The sequence below is a fragment of the Schistocerca gregaria genome, chromosome 2 (genome assembly GCF_023897955.1).
Source record: "Schistocerca gregaria isolate iqSchGreg1 chromosome 2, iqSchGreg1.2, whole genome shotgun sequence".
In the NCBI taxonomy this organism is placed as follows: domain Eukaryota; kingdom Metazoa; phylum Arthropoda; class Insecta; order Orthoptera; family Acrididae; genus Schistocerca; species Schistocerca gregaria.
Window position 1 is genome coordinate 1,002,377,965 of NC_064921.1, and position 18,259 is coordinate 1,002,396,223.

General features: G+C 39.7%; 1 protein-coding gene across 5 annotated transcripts in view; it reads right to left on the reverse strand.

The window, feature by feature from the left end:
* Positions 1-4,564: 4,564 nt before the first annotated feature.
* The window catches only part of LOC126335502 (protein ECT2), a 181,896-nt gene continuing 168,201 nt past the window's right edge, over positions 4,565-18,259 (reverse strand). For all 5 annotated transcript variants that reach the window (XM_049998840.1, XM_049998841.1, XM_049998839.1 and 2 more), the window contains 2 exons: positions 16,416-16,595; positions 4,565-5,964 (listed from right to left, as the gene is read on the reverse strand). In XM_049998840.1, the coding sequence (XP_049854797.1) occupies positions 16,479-16,595 (117 nt within the window). In that variant the 3' untranslated portion in view covers positions 4,565-5,964; positions 16,416-16,478. The remainder of the gene's footprint in view (positions 5,965-16,415; positions 16,596-18,259) is intronic.

The following is an 18,259-nucleotide window of genomic DNA, read 5'->3' on the forward strand; positions in this document are numbered from 1 at the left end:
GGTAGAAATGCATTGCATAAACTTTGCCTATGGTTGATTTTAGCTCATACACTGCAGCTGTAAGGGTGCATGATGGCCAATGGGAGTTGGCGATATGCACCCTTACTGCTGATTTGAGATTGTGAGATCATGTGTGCGTGTTTGTGTTTATAGAAATATATACAAGGATGAGAACCGAATTGTGAAAGACTAATAATAGTTATAGGGCAAAGAAAATTAAGTTATTTTAGCCTGGTTTGGGGATTTACGTTGGAGATATTCTGGGTATGACAGAAGGCTGCTCATGACATCAGAACAGGCCAGGGCTCAGAATCTGCCAATTAGTGTGGCATGCCACAGAGGTCCAGCCATAACAAAGTTCTGTGATTGTGCGACTTGGTAAATAGGGCAATCTATGTACAGGGTGGCGCAGGGAAACGGGAAATTTCGAAATAACGTCATTTCCATGAATAAATTCATAAAACCAGTAATTTATTAACGAAAGTGAATGTATTCAGTATGCCATTATTCAATAGGTCTTTACAATCAAAATGTCCAAAAGTGTGTCTTTACTTTTTAAAGATGACATCGGAAAGATGTGCTCCCATTCGGCTTTCACACTCTAACAGCCTGTTATGAAAACTCTGGAATGCGCGCTGTAGCAAATCTTGGGGAATGGCAGTGATTTCGTTTTCAATGTTCTCCTTCAGTTCATGGATTGTTGCAGGACATGTACGATACACCTTGCCTTTAAGATATCCCCACAGGCAGAAGTTGCACACACTAAGATCAGGGGATCTCGTAGGCCACGCAATGTCACCGTTACGTGAAATAATGCATCTTCCAAACAACTGACGAACTGCTGCCATCAACTGTCGAGCAGTGTGTGACGTGGCTCTGTCCTGCTGAAACCATATGTTTTCGATGTTAAGATTTAGCTCATACAGTCTCGGTGTAAAGAATGTTTGAAGCATTTCAACATATCGAGTGGATGTCACTGTCACTGCATTACCATCCTCACGTTCAAAAAAAATAAGGGCCGATAACACTATGACATGATACAGCACACCATATTGTGACCTTGGCACTATGTAGTGGTCACTGGTGAAACTCACAAGGATTGTACTGTGCCCAATAATGAAAACTCTGTTTGTTCACGAATCCGTTCAGGTGGAAATGGGCTTCGTCTGATATCCATAAGTTACCAAGGAAATTTGCGTCCTCGTTGATTTTAGCCAATGTCTGGCTACTAAACTCCATACGTGACGCTGGGTCCCGTTCATGTAAGTGTTGCACAATCTGCAACATATAGGGATGGAAGTCTAATTGGTGCAGTATTCTTTGTAAGCTTCGTCGCTTAATCCCTAGTGAAGATGCATGCTGTCGAACAGAGCGGCGAGGACTTCTCTCGATTGCAGCTCTAGCAGCTGCAATGTTCTCTGGGATACGTACCGTTGGAATGCCACCTGGAGGTTTCTTTTTTCAAGGTAGACCCTACTTCTTCAAAATTACGCACCCACGTTGTAATCGCATGCGCAGATGGGTCACGTCCATGCTGTTCAAGTTGGTAATGCTGTCGAAATGTTCTCTGCGCGGCACTCGAGCTATCACCATTTTTGTAAAACACACTCACAGCTACTGCACGTTCCGCACCAGTCCAATTCTCCATGATTACTAAATGGCAATGCGTTCACATCAATTGTGCAAAGTTTCGAACATCTGCTGGTGCTACAGTGCTGCCAACTGTAACATTCAAAATTTCCCGTACCCCTGCGCCACAGAACTTAATTTGACTCAGAACCATAATGAAAATGTGTTCTTGTCATTGGTTGTAAGAAGTTATTGTTGACTGAAAGTTAAACCTATTCATAATTGGGATGATAAACATGCTCGTGAACCTAATAGTGTCTGTTACTATGAAATAGCAGTCATGTCACAGAAAACGGCTGCTGGAAGGTGGGGTCCAATGGAGGTTCACGTGCAACGCACCCATTCATGTCCTTGCGCAACACAAATCATGTGGCCAGAAGAATCATCATCTCATAAATAATTCAAGATATCGAAGAGTGTTACTTTGCAAATTACTACACACAATGAGGCACATATGTTGTATGATATTACTCAAAACTATTTTATCCCCTGAGATACTAAAAGTAACTCATTCGCAATAGTGAGGTGTTGGCAGCTACGATACAGACAGACATTCTTAGCACTGTAAGAAAACCCAAGTGACAGCGTATACGTGTCCACTGCAGCCAAAGTTTTAACCTACCACCAAGGTTTTATTAGTTTGTATGGCAACCAAGGCCATCCGCCCAGAATGAGTTACTGATTTAGCTCTCAGTAGACTTGTTGTGAGGATAGGAAAGCCTACTCAACTTGTACAATGGCAATGGCACTAAATTTGTAAGTGCACATAATGAACATAATTTGTTTTCCTGCTCTGATTCTATAGGTTGCAGTGTAGTTAACTTTTTGATCTCAGATGGTGCTAAATCAAATAGAAGCATGCTTAAAGGTTATGTATGCTTTCTGATAGACTACTTCATTTTCTCACTGAGCAGCCCTTTGTGCACATCTTGAACGTACAGTCCTCCAGCTAACCACCAAAAGATTGCAGAAGTGGCAACTTGTACAACAGCTGAATAAGTTCTTTTTGGAATGGATGCATCAGCTGCAACAATGCAGTAAATGAGAAGCAGAATTCTTAGGTGTCTGCCTGGGTCACACTGTAAGTTCTCCATGAAATTTCAGCAAATGGACTTGTCGCCATCTTCAGATCTACATCTACATCCATACTCCGCAAGCCACCTGACGGTGTGTGGCGGAGGGTACCCTGAGTACCTCTATCGGTTCTCCCCTCTATTCCAGTCTCGTATTGTACGTGGAAAGAAGGATTGTCGGTATGCTTCTGTGTGGGCTCTAATCTCTCTGATTTTATCCTCATGGTCTCTTCGCGAGATATACGTAGGAGGGAACAATATACTGCTTGACTCTTCGGTGAAGGTATGTTCTCGAAACTTTAACAAAAGCCCGTACCGAGCTACTGAGCCTCTCTCCTGCAGAGTCTTCCACTGGAGTTTATCTATCATCTCCGTAACGCTTTCGCAATTACTAAATGATCCTGTAACGAAGCGCGCTGCTCTCCGTTGGATCTTCTCTATCTCTTCTATCAACCCTACCTGGTGCGGATCCCACACTGACTTCTGTTCTGCTTGGGTCAGCATACTACATACATTGGTTGTTACCCTCCACATCACTCCACTCCTGTTGTAGTTAATGCAGCTGATGGTGTGGGTGTGGAAACCGTTCCCAGTTCTGCACTAATGCCACCAGGTGCAGACCTGACAGTGCAGGAACACTTAGCTTTTTCTTGGATCAATGCAAAGTTTCACACCTGACTGAGTCATGTGTCAGCATCTTTGTTAATTAGACTGCCTTGGACCCTGATTTAAGTGGCCTCTTTTAAGCACTCAGTCCTTGGAGCAGGAGGACTGCCTAAGTATCTTGGTTTTGTTGTAATCTATAGTACAGCCAAATTCTATACTACACCCAACCACATCTAATCTGGTGGCCTCGCATAACTCTGTGTGATATCTATGCCCATAAAGCCTCTCTTCTATCTTGTGTACTGTTTCCCCAATGTATGCTGTGCTGCACTGGAAGAAGATTTGTTAGAGCCTGGGTTTGCGAAGGCCTTGATCATGCTTTACGGAATTTAGCAGTGTCAAAATCTGGTGGGGGTAGGGGTAGTAAAATACCCATCTGATTTTATGTTGCTCCAAGATCCTGCTGACTTTTCAGGTGATAACTGTAGATAAATTGGATGCATGCTACAGGTTTGCATCATGAACACAGATGCTGCACTGAATACGCCAGACTGTCAAAACAGCCTAGGGCAATCATAGTATAAAAACTAGTTATACTACGTATTACAACAAAACCTAGGTACTTTGGTAATCTACCTCCTGCCCACATTGTGTGGTTAAAGATGCAACCGAAATTAGAGTCCAAGGTGGTTTAATTAACAAAGATATTAGCCTACAACTTATCCCAATATAAATGCTCGAAAACATGCATGACTACGGGTGACTAGAATTTAATTATATATGAGCTTAGTTTAACATACAGTTCACATAGTTACAACATTCACAACAGAAAAAAATTACAAACCTTTTAGTGGACTAAAGCATTATAAGTCTGTTGCATGGTGTTTTGTATCCTACCCAAATGGCTACCTCAGTGTAAATAGCCTCTACTCAAAGTAGTGGGTAACTCAGAGAAATAGTTCTGTGCAACTTAAGATCAAACAATCTCTATGATAAGTAAGATACATTAACATCTCATGATGTATGTGGCAGAAAACTACATGATAGTACAGAAAAAAGCAAGTATATGCAGGGTTCACATGAAGTATATCATACACTACTGACAGAACACCACCATCATGCTGCCCAATTCAAGAGGGTTGCAGGTGTTTTATTACAGAAACACGTGTTACTATCATCTCTCTCTCTCTCTCTCTCTCTCTCTCTCTCTCTCTCCCCCTCTTTTTCTTCTTCCTTCTTTTAAAAAAGAAAAGATCTTTAATTCAATATGTTATAAATACTTAGTTTTTAATGTCACTTCACTGGTATACAGTTTTTTGTACCAATATAAACATGTTTTTTGGGGGAGGGGGGTCCTTCCATGTACATGGCACGATGGTCCAGTGTAACTAAAAAAAAAAAAAAGAGTGTATATTACATGCTGCAGGACAGACTCTGAAGACTTACACCAGTATTTAAGATCACACTAGATCGTTACAGAGATTAGTTTCAAACAGGTCATCAAGACAGTACCAGCCTGTGAAAATGCTTGGCAGAACATATTTACAAGTGCCATGTACAGTAAGCACTTTAGGCTTTCAAAAATGTCGCCTAATAGAGGAAGAAAAAGCACAAATTACAGACCTGTTTAACATATAAAATCTATAACAACAAAAAAATTTATACATTTTTTTACATTTCTATACATTAAGAGCACATTTGTATCAAACATCTATGCTGTTTCTTGCTAAATATTTCAAAATATTACTGGCACAGAAATGCAAAAATGCATTAAATATAAACATTCGACTTCTGTGTCTCACAACATGTACATTCAAAAGTACAAAGACATCCACAGACATTGTACTGCAAACAGCAACGCACAACAGTCAACTATTAACAGATACCGAAGCTATCCTGACATCTCAGTCTGCTGTTCCAGTACGGGGTGGAACTAATGGTCACAGATATTAATGAAGCATTAGCACTACATATGAACCGATATAATGAAGAAATACGAAAAATGAAAAGTAACATGAGGAACACTCAAAATTCCATTATCTTTTGATTGTTTAGCAATAAATATCATAAAAATTTAGCGCTACATTAAAAACTAGAAATATGATCAACTCATTGTAAACCTAATTTCTGTTATGTACGAACCATTGAAAGGTAAAAATTTTGTTGCCTCTGGTATTAAATATAAACTGATAGTGAACAATGTATAATACAATTAGCAAATCAATTTTTAAAATTAGTGGACATAGGATACCCAGTATTATTAATAAATTATTATGCCATTCATTGCAGAAATATCTGGTGTTTACTAAGCGTAAAGTGTTTTACTTGAATCACTTGTACTGTATAAATGAGTTTCTTCTGAAATTCAAATTTACTCAACTCAGCACTGTGTGCAGTGCAGCTTCAGTATTTGTCTTATTTAGACTTTCAGGTATAAAGTGACTTATAAATATTTCAAATACGAATCACAAACATAAAAAGAATACACGGAAGAGCATAGGACAGTTGCAATGCAGGTACAGAGACAAGAACTTGTAAAACTACAAGGCTTCTATTATGTTTTCACTCCAGCACGTACGAGTGAACCTTCAGGAATTTTTATTGTGCTGCACTATAACTGCACATCCCCATCACCATCTGCAACTTGGTTCTCAACCTATGAACAAAAATACAATTATTAATAGCAATTAAAACACACACACACACACACACACACACACACACACACACACACACACACACAGACAGATTTCAATGAATGTCTGTAACTAAATATACCATATTTACTCAAATCTAAGCCGCACTTTTTTTCGGTTTTTGTAATCCAAAAAACCACCTGCGGCTTAGAATCGAGTGCAAAGTAAGCGGAAGCTCTGAAAAATGTTGGTAGGTGCCGCCACAATGAACTTCTGCCGTCGAATATATGTAGTGCTACACAGGCATGCCTTGCAGGCACAAACATAAATACTGGCGCCAAAACCTTTGCGTCAGTAGATAAATTTTAAAAAAGGTGGAAGACGAGCTTTTTTTTCTCTGCCCCGAGTTTCGACCACTGCATTTTCATAAATTATCCAACAAAGTAAATACAAATTCTGCATTGTTTATCTTCGAATGGAGCAGCATTTCGATGTACTACGAAAATTCGACTGGCAGGACTGTTTGGGATGTTTGTCAATATGGTCAACTCTTCGTTCTGAATTTTTTCCTACCTGTGAGAAGGTACGTCTATGAATTGTGAATCACATGCAGTATTCTCTTCACCATAAGAATAATGCGAATATAAACATTTTGCCATGTATTCTTTCGTGTTTGCTGCTATCTCATTTAAATCCTATCTGCCTAATAAACTACGAAACTAGTGCGAGACAACAGCAAACGCGGAAGAATATACATATCATTTCTTGTTTATATTCATATTATTCTTAAGCCTAATAGTGACACAGTCAGAAATGAAGCACGGCAATTGACTAGATTTTTAAATCTAAGATGACTAATTTCTGTGCAGAATGTAACGTACAAAAGAAGCATCTGCAAAGATTTTCAAATGAAGAAAAATTTTAGCTCAACTCTCATTCAGAACATCTTCTATCATACGTAGTCTATTATTTGGTTCTTGTTTATCATAATTAAAGAAAGCAGCAGTGTAACTAACAACAAATAGCAGTCTCTGGCCATTGTTTCGCTAATGAGACAATTCCTCCCTTTTTTTATTTATTGTTAAGCGGCGGTAGAGCACACAAAAGCAATCCATGCCATGAGCGCCGGCAGGCCGTAAACATTCATTATCAGAATGCGACAAACAATGCATGACACAGTACAGTAATGCATTTTCAGCTTAGAGTGACGTAAATACCTATAACAAAGAAATTGGCACTTATTAGATCAAAGTAAAATAAGCAATCGATTCAAATCAGACGAAGCAGGTGAAAAACGAAGGGTACCCGTATAAATACGGACGGAGCGCCTGAAGCAAAGCAATGGCTACCTGGTAAAGCTTAAGATTCAAACCAAACTACTGTAGCTGTATCGTCATTCAATAGACCTAAATTGTGTCTCATATTGCAATGGACCAACTTTGTTTCGATTTGGAGGTGTGGCCTAAAACTTATCTCTCCCCTTGAATTTCGAGTCTCAAATTTCAGGTGCGGCTTAGATTCGGGAATTCCTCATGGGCAGAACACCCAGGTTTGAATTGCAGCCTTAGTGCAATTTTTCATTTGTCATTTCATTTCAGTCTGCATATATACAACACAGACTTATGAGACCTGAAAAGGTCTCTGGATCCGTACAGTTTCATTAAATGTCAGACAATGCACAAAGCTCTTCATGGATGATACTGGCGTATTTAGTAAAATTATGAAATGCAGCATTACACTAATCCTGGTTAATCAGTGGAAACAGAAACAACCATTAAATACATAGAGTACACATCTGAAATGACCCAATGTGCAGCTGCCACATAAACCTTGCTGTAGGGAAAGCAAATGATGCCATAACATCCACTGAAAGATTCCTAAGAAAATATAACCCATTCATCAAAAAAATGGATTACACAACACTCAATTTGATCAATTCTTCAGTACTGCTCATCCATCCCGAATCCTTACCAATTAAGATTAATAAAGGAAATAGAAGATCTCAAGAAGAGCAGTGGGTTTTTGTCACAAATGCAGGTGTGTAAGTAGTGGCAGGTACTACTGTCAAAATTTCGGAAGTGTATGTTCTACGGTAGTTAGTTAATACATTACTTTCTACCACCTATGTATCATAAAATGAGCACAGTGTAAGAATTACAGAAATTACATCTTGCATGAGGCTTATCAACAGTCAGTCTTCCTTTGCAAAATCTAAAATGGAAAAAGGTAGAGGAAAAATTACAGTGTATGCAGGAGTATAGATATAGAGGGCTACCTACAGCGGCATGATGCTGCCAATAGTCTATCAACAGATCCTGAATATACTGTGACTAAGAAACTGCCTAGTCTGTAGTGTCCGGACTGGTTGGTGGTTACTTCAAGGTCAATTTAACACCAAATCGAAGCAGGCAGTAAAGATGGTTTTACTGAAATGCTCTGCCGTGATCCAAGAAGCATCATTACTGCCTTAGAACATGTGTTATGGGCGGCCAATTGTATCTGCCACAAATGCTCCTAATGATCTCCCATACTTGTGCAGAGCTAGTGGAATGGTTGCTGAGCCCACAAACGATCACAACCTGTTGTTACCCTCTTCAATTGTTAGTTGTGTGTTGGCCCTCACGACGTGAATAACTGTGAGGTTCTTTATAGATTGTTGGTATTTGTATCTTTGTAATTCTAAACACGTGACCTGGACTAAGCAGCGGCACTGGTCTGTCCTCTAAGGGAAATGGATGCAGTCCGGGAAGTGGTCTCTGAAATGGAGCTCAACAGTAACTTCCCATTGGGCACAATTTAACCCTTTTAGTGCCAAATACGATCTGATCGTGATCCACATTTTCGGCGAAAAATGCCAGTAATGATTTGATTGTGATGCTCTTTTCATTCATTTTTCCGCACTTGAAGGCAAAGTTGTTAGTATTTCCTAGCCAAGACACAGAAGGAAGGTCGAAGGCACAGCATATCGATCTTGTTTTTGATTGTCAGTGCAATATTTCGAGTAAAATAAACTTACCTGGTGGTGTTTATTTACCGAGTATTTTGCGGCAGCATGGCCTCGTCAAGTAAGAAGTTGCGGTTTGATACGAGTCATTTAGATAATAATATGATAAGTAGTGGAAGTGAAGACGAATTTGCAGGATTTGCAGAAAGTGAATAAGATTATGAGATATCCGATGGAGAAGAGAACTCGTCGTTTTCTTCAAGTGACTATTGTGCGACAACAAATGACGACGACGACCAAACACAACTGAATGAAAGTGCAAATACTTTTGTTGAAATGATGGATGAGGCATCAGATAATCCGGCCCCTCCAAGCTTTGTGTATGCAGAAGTACCAAGCCCAAAACATATACCAGCAAATGCCACACCAATTGATTTTTTCAATTTGTTGTTCTCGCTGCACCTTCTTATGATTATGGTGACAAACGAACAGATAAGCTCGCCAGGTGATTAAGTCAATGCATTTATCGCCAAATTCGTGAATCAAACAGTGACAACCAACAACTGTAGCAGAAATGAGGGCCTTTATAGCAGTGATTTTGAATATGGGACTGATAAAAAAACTGACGATTTTTAGTTATTGGTCAACTGATGCAAACTTGTTGATACTGTGGTTTTCACAAATGTTTTCATGCAACAGGTTTCAGTTGTTGCTGTGGTTGTTACATTTTGTAGACAATTCGGAACTTCACACTCCTGATCACCCATTATATGATTCAACAGCCACATTTCAAGTGTTGGTGGATATTGCCAACAATGTTTTATGTCGCTACTACACTCCACACCAGCAACTGAGGGTTGATGAAAGTCTTGTTGTGACAAAGGCGCACTCACAGATAATCCAGTACCTCCCCAATAAACATCATCACAGATGGGGAGTCAAATTTTGGATGCTGTGAGATTCAGTAGTAAATTACTGCCTAGGCTTTTATGCATACTGTGGTGCAAAAAGTGATGACGACAAAAACGAAATAAAAGCGAATGGCCTGGGATATGTAGTCGTCATTAAACTACTAGCTCTTGGGAGCTACATGCAAAACGGTTACCATGTGTTTTGCGATAACTTTTTTACATCTATTCCTCTGGCAGAAAAGCTGTATTCAGTCGGCACTTATCTAACGGGAACAACTAGAAGAAGCAGAAAATTCCTGCCACATGGTCTTCTGTCGAATTATGCTGTAGGTCAGCTAAAGTTTTTCAAGAAACCTTTTATACTTCTCTGTGGCTTCAGACAGACGAAGTCACAGAGAAATCCAGTCCTCCTTGTGAGTACATCATCCTCTGCTACATCATCAGGAAAGACAATGCACAATAGACAGTCAGTCAAGAAGCCAGATGTTATTTTCGAATATAGTAAGTATATGGGTGGCATTGACTCATCTGATATGATGGCATGCTGCTATTTAGATGAGAGGAGGACTGTCAAGATGTGGAAGAAGGCAGTGTTCAGCATAATTGCCAGGATGTTGCTGAATGAATATGTTTTGTATAAGGAAAGCCTAAACCCCAGCGACAAACCACTGACATGGCTGAAGTTTAATAGCATAGTCATTTGCAAACTTTCTCAACAGTGGTTTCAGCCAAAGACTGCAACCACAAGTGCAATAGATATAAATGTACCTGCTCCAACAGTATATGGTGTAGAGACTCTTCTGGGGAGAAAGGACACTACTGTAGTGTTTGTTCTACGAAGGATAAGAAGAGGCATTCACGAAAAGTGTGTGTTTGTTGCAAGAAAGGACTGCATCCTTCATGTGTTGGTCAGCACGTGTGCAAGTAGTCATAACTGCAACCTCACATTTGTCAGTGATTTATGACTGAAGAACTGAGAACACATTCAGAGCAAAACAATTTTTTTTGTAATGTTATGTTCTTTTTTATTTTTTTCCTTAGTGAAATAAAAAAATTTGTAATCCTTTATGATGTTTCTGTTAAGGCAACTACAGAGATTCCATATATACCTGAAATTTTTGAGTATATCATCATTTGATGGGTCTCAGAGTAAACTGAAATCAAAGTTTTAATTTTTTTGCTATACCCCCTTATTAAAAATAATTTTTTCTCTGAAAATATGTTCTTTGACAATGTGTATTGGACATATTACTGTAGCCAGCAGCATTCACTAAAAATTTAAAAAAATTTACATTCCATTATGCATTAGTTTAGATTTTATTGCAAGTATGAACCATAGACATTGCCGTTGGTGGGGAGCCTTGCGTGCCTCAGCGATACAGATGGCCGTACCGTAGGTCCAACCACAACGGAGGGGTATCTGTTGAGAGGCCAGACAAACGCGTGGTTCCTGAAGAGGGGCAGGAGCCTTTTCAGTAGTTGCAGGGGCAACAGTCTGGATGATTTACTGACCTGACCTTGCAACATTAACCAAAACGGCCTTGCTGTTCTGGTACTGCAAACGGCTGAAAGCAAAGGGAAACTATGGCCGTCATTTTTCCCAAAGGCATGCAGCTTTACTGTATGGTTAAATGATGATGGCATCCTCTTGGGTAAAATATTCCAGAGGTAAAATAGTTCGCCATTCAGATCTCCGGGTGGGGACAACTCACGAGGTCATCGTTATCAGGAGAAATGAAACTGGTTCTAGGGATCGAAGTGTGGAATGTCAGATCCTGTAATCGGGCAGGTAGGTTAGAAAATTTAAATGGGGAAATGGATAGGTTAAAATTAGACATAGTAGGAATTAGTGAAGTTCAGTGGCAGGAGGAACAGGACTTCTGGTCACGTGAATACAGGGTTATAAATATAAAATCATATAGGGGTAATGCACGAGTATGTTTAATAATGAATTAAAAAATAGGAGCATGGATAAGCTACTATGAACAGCACAGTGAATGCATTATTGTAGCCAAGATAGACACAAAGCATACACCTACAACAGCAGTAAAAGTTTATACACAAACTAGCTCCGCAGATGATGAAGAGATTGAAGAAATGTATGATGCGATAAAAGAAATTATTCAGATAGTTACAGGAGATGAAAATTTAATAGTCACGGGGAGCTGGAATTTGATAGTAGGGAAAGAGACGTAGCAGGTGAATATGGACTAGGGGTAAGGAATGAAATAGTAGAATTTTGCATAGAGCATAATGTAATCATAGCTAGCACTTGGTTTAAGAATCATGAAAGAAGGTTGTATTTATGGAAGATGCCTGGAGACACTGGAAGATTTCAGGTACATTATATAATAGCAAGACAGAGTTTTAGGAAACAGGTTTTAAATTGTAAGACATTTCCAGGGGCAGATGTGGACTCTGACCACAATCTATTGGTTATGAACAGTAGATTAAAACTGAAACACCTGCAAAAGGGTAGGAATTTGGGGAGATGAGACCTGGATAAACAGAAAAAAACTGAGGTGTAGAGAGTTTCAGAGAGAACATCAGATAATGATTGACAAGAATGGGGGAAAGAAATACAATAGAAGAAGAATGGGTAGCTTTGAGAGATGAAATAGTGAAGGCTACAGAGGATCGAGTAGGTAAAAAGGCGAGGGCTAGTAGAAATCTTTGGGTAACAGAATAGAGATTGAATTGAATAGAAGAACAGAGAAAATATAAAAATGCAGTATATGAAGCAGGCAAAAAGGAATACAAACATCTTAAAAATGAGATTGACAATAAGTGCAAAATGGCTAAGCAAGGACGGTTAGAGGACAAATGTAAGGAAGTAGATGCATACATCACTAGGGGTACGATAGACACTGCCTACAGGAAAATTAATGAGACTTTTGGTGAAAAGAGAAGCACCTGTATGAATATTAAGAGCTCAGATGGAAAACCAAGCCTAAGCAAAGACGGGAAAGCAGAAAGAGGGAAGCAGTACATAGAGGGTCCATACAAGGGTAATGTACTTGAGGGCAATATCATGGAAATGGAAGAGGACGTAGATGAAGATGCATGGGAGACATGATCCTGCATGAAGAATTTGACAGAGCACTGAAAGACCTAAGAGAGAGAGAGAGAGAGAACAACGGGAAAGAGAATGTTCCATTAGAACTATTGATAGCCTTTGGAGAGCCAGCCATGACAGAACTATTCCATCTGGTGATCAAGATGTATGAGACATTGGAAATACCCCCAGACTTCAAGACGAATATAATAATTCCAAGCCCGAAGAAAGCAAGGGTCGACAGGTGTGAAAATTACTGAACTATCAGTTTAATCAGTCATGGCTGCAAAATACTAGCACGAATCATTTAAAGATGAATGGAAAAACTGGTAGAAGCTGAACTTGGGGAAGATTAGTTTGGATTCCGTAGAAATGTTGGAACACGTGAGGCAATACTGACCCTACAACGTATCTTAGAAGATAGGTTAAGGAAAGGAAAACCTGCATTTATAGCATTTGTAGACTTGGAAAAAGTTTTTGGCAATGTTGACTGGAATACTCTCTTTCAAATTCTGAAGGTGGCAGAGTTAAAGTACAGGTAGCAAAAGGCTATTTACAATTTATACAGAAACCAGATGGCAGTTATAGGGTAGAGGGGCATGAAAGGGAAGCAATGGTTGAGAAGAGAGTGAGACGGGGTTGTAGCCTATCCCTGATGTTATTCAATCTATATATTGAGCAAGCAGTAAAGGAAACAAAAGAAAAATTTGGAGCAGGAACTTTGAGGTTTGCCAATGAGATTGTAATTCTTTCAGAGACAGCAAAGGACCTGGGAAAGGAGGTGAATAGAATCGACAGTGTCTTGGAAGGAGGATATAAGATGAACAACAACAAAACCAAAACGACAATAATGGAATGTAGTTGAATGAAGTCAGATGATGCTGAGGGTATTACATTAGGAAATGAGACACTTGAAGTGGTAGTTATTTTGCTCCCCAAACAGCAAAATTCATCTGACGATGTTCAAAGTAGAGAGAATATAAAATGTGGAGTGGCTATGGCAACAAAAACGTAGCAATGTATGGAAGTGAGACATGGACGATAAATAGTTTAGACAGGAAGAGAACAGAAGCTTTCAAAATGTAGTGCTACAGAAGACTGCTGAAGATTAGATTGGTAGATCACCTAAGTAATGAGGAGGAACTGAAGATAATTGGGTGGATGAGGGAATTGTGGCACAATCTGACTAAAAGAATGGACCAGTTGGTAGACCATGTCCTGAAGCATAAAGGGATCACCAATTTAGTATTGGAGGGTATTCTGGAGGGTAAAAATAGTAGAGGTAGACCAAGAGATGAATACATTAAGCAGATTCAGAAGGATGTAGGTTGCAGTAATTACTCGGAGATGAAGAGGCTTGCACAGGACAGAGTAGCATGGAGAGCTGCATTAACTTGTCTCTGGACTGAAGACCACCACCACCACCACCACCACCACCACCACAACAACAACAACAACAACAACGACAACAACAACTTAGACTTCCTTCGATGCCTGAGAGAGGTGCCCTCTATTTTAGGTAATGTATTTTTTGGAACTGCATGTTTTTAACTTATCACCTCTTTCCATCAGAAAACACTATTTTTTGTGCTATTTTCCTCTCTCTAACGGCAAACAATGTTGAAAAGTAAGTAGGCTGTTGTGTGTCATATACATTCACTACTTCACTATACAGGACGGATACACTTCAGCAAGTTGATTTACTAGATCTCCCGCTACTACAGATAAATATGACAACCATTATTCCAGAGAATGTAGTTCGATTGCAGCAGATAAGATGAAAAGTTCATAGGTGCCTCTGTCACAATTTGTGTGTTTTCCAGGTCTTAGGTAGCAGAGTAAAGTGCTTAAATTGTTAACACTTAAAATACCTTAAAAATTCGGTTCATAGGTAGAAAATTTGGTTCATAGGTAGAAAATTTGGTTAACATAAGAGTCTATTTGAAGAACACACTTTCTACAAGCCCTTTTGTAAAATTAAAAGTGCTGTGCACCTTCCTCGCAACTGGATGCTCTGTAACTCATTCAAAATTCTGCAGCTTCAGGTAATGTGGCCGTTTTCACTAGCAAAATCCAATTTGAAGTGTGTTTTACCACCTACACCATTCCTTTTACTCCATAAGATTTCATGTCAGAAAAGCTTATAATTTTTTTAACATGCAGTCTTCAACCTAAATATGTCCTAAGAAGATATGTTTTCTTGTTGGATGTTAGTACAAAAAAGTTATCACCATGATAACCATAGCTACGGAAATAAAGGCCAATTCCGACAGACAGCCACATTATCTGGACAAATCTTAATACAGCCTAAAATCCAAGAAGAAGAAGAAGAAGAAGAAGAAGAAGAAGAAGAAGAAGAAGAAGAAAGAAAGAAAGAAAGAAGAAAACTCAAAATCCCCATGAAACCATTTCCTATTCGTATGATGAGTGATTTAGCATATCCATTCACTGTCATATATGAATGGCAATCCACCGCCGCGAACCTAAACCAGTCAAGAGTGGTCCAGTTCGCTGAAGCTCTTATTTCACCATACGGATGAACATGTGGCTTATTGAATGCCATAGTCACAATGAGCTAGTCAAATACAGTTTCTATCTGCCAATGTTACAAATAAAACAACAGGGAAATTGATTAGCCACAGCCTAGACGTTGTTTCCCAGATAAATGTTTCACTCAGCATCGGAATGTGTACTCATGTGGAAGCCTGACAGAGTACAACTGTTTGCATCATTGAGACAAACTCAAGTACTTGCCCCCATAAAAAGTGAGATCAGATGAACTAAATCAATACATATAAGGTAATGATCTGAGTGCCTGGAATACGGAACAACTTGGTTAGTACAACACATATGATGTGTTAAACATGCCTGGAAAAAAAAAAATGAGTTTTAGAATCTTATCTTCATAAGAGTCACAGAATGGGACACAGATGCTCAATTTTTTTTAACAGCCACTCATTCCATCACAATATTTGTGCCTTATTGGAACTGCTCTGTAGTTTTCAGTGCAAAGAAGAAACTGACAATACATGTGCACACTCATTCAAATGTATTAACTTTGCATACAAAAGATTTGATTCGACGGAAACTTAAGAGAGAAATAAGGAACATGTGCTGATATCAGACAATACAATAACATGCATCCTTCTATTTTATGAAGAATTGTCTTTCACTGAAAAACACTATAATACTATTCTATAGAACATTACAATTATGATTTTTATAAATTTACGAGACGTAATTACTGAGTGAGCTGACCTTCCTTTTTAACCTTCCCAAACCTACCGTTCTGCCCTCCCTGAGGAATTATTAGTTGTGAAAGGTATGATACTGTATGTACAGGAGAGCAATTATGTCTTATAAGTTTATTGTTTTCTCAAGTGAATTTTCGTTCTCACACAATTACGATTTTTAGTATACTTATAGCATACTAAAAATCGTATCATCAAGAATCAGCAACATTTCTTGCTGTGGTAATGGACTCTCGAGTCCGGTATGAGCAGTAAGTAAGTAAGTAAGTAAGTAGGTATATTTATAGCACCAAATATCAACCATCATTACCCAAGAGCAGCGTCCACGCTGCGAGAGTTTATTGCGCCTTCCTATGCTCCCCCGTAGTTTCTGTTATAATCTCCTTAATGAAGACATATTTAATGACGATGATTTATTTTTTCTTGTTGGCTGAACAGATAGCGGTGCAACAAGGGTCGTTTCCTCTTTCGAGGGTGATGAACCCAGCTCCTGTAAGCAAGAACAAAATATCATGAAGTCATTACATGAGACTTCAAACTAAATGGATGTCAGCTGAAGCTCTGAGCTAAGCTCAGAGATCAAGAAAGATGTACTAGTAGAATGGTCTTTGTAGAAAGCCTGCAGAAAGATTACTTTTTAGTAAGTCATTAAAAGATGTGTGTACACCATCGGAACAACTCACAATTTCTTCACTATGAAGTCTTTATTTACAATTTTGAAGCCACTTTTGCTTAAAATATGTAACCATACAGCAAACAATGGAAACTCCAATTTGTAATACCAACAACATAAGAAAAAAATAGATTGCTACTTACCGTAAAGAAGACATGTTCAAGTTGCAGACATGCACAACTAAAAGACAGTTACACATTAGCTTTCAGCCACAGCTTCCTCACAAAGGGGGAAAAAACAAATTCATTCCTGCCAACAAGCACACACACAATGCACACATGACCAACACCTCTGACAGCTCTGACCCGAATGCAACTGCCACATAGAATGGATAGCAGTATTTATGTTTTTTTTTTTTTTTTGGGAGGGGGGGCGGGAGATTAGATTAGATTAATACTTGTTCCATAGATCATGAATACGACACTTCGTAATGATGTGGAACGTGTCAGGAGGGGAAGAGGGAAGAGCACTGTCTAGTGGAGCACACAGGGACTAGACTGCCAGCAGGTGCAGTGCTGGGAGTCCATGGTGCAGGGACATGGAGGGGGGCGGCAGGGGGAGGGCAAGGAGAGGAGTGGGGGAAGGAGAAAGATAGGTGGGTGTACTGGCAGAGGGTGACACACAAAGAGAGTGGAAGATGAGCCAAGTATGGAGGGGGTGCATACGACCTCTTTGCCCCAGGGATGTGACCCCTTTGACAAGAGGCCGAGATAGTGGCATTGCGATGGACTAGGATGTTGTGGAGGATGAGTGGGTGACAGAACACACTTTAGAGGAGGAGTGCAAAGGATCTTGGCAAGAATTTCCTTCATTGCAGGGCATCATGATAGGTAATCACAGCCTTGGTGAAGAAATTGGTTCAGTTGTTCCAGTCCGGAGTGGTATTGGGTGGTCAAGAGAGCACACATTTGTGGCTGGTTCATGGGGTGTTGGGAAGATTGGCAGTATGGGGGGGAAGGGCACGGGATATTAGTTTGCGGACTAGGTCTGGGGGATTGTACCTGCCAGTGAGGAACTCTGGGAGACGCTTAGCAAAATGGGCAAGGGATTTCTAGTCACTGCAGATATGCCTCAGCAGGGTGGCCATGCTGTATGGGAGGGATTTTTTTGTGTGGAAGGGATGACAGCTACCAAAGTGCAGTTACTGCTGGTGGTTTGTGGGTTTAATGTGACAGAGGTGTGGATGAGAACATCAGAGATGTGGTGGTCAAAGTCAAGGTAGATGGTACACTGAGTAGAGGAGGATCAGATGCAACAGATAAGAGAGCAGGTGTTGACATTGTGTGGGAATGAAGACAGGGTGTCTCAGCAGAGTCCAGATCAAGAAGATATCACCAATGAACCTAAATCAGACTAAGGGTTTGGTGTTTTATGAGGCAAAGAAAGTTTTTTTCTAGACGGCCCATAAACAGGTTGGTATAATAGGAGGGTTCCATGTGGATGCTCATTGCTGTGCATAGATTATCTGTATACCTTCCCTA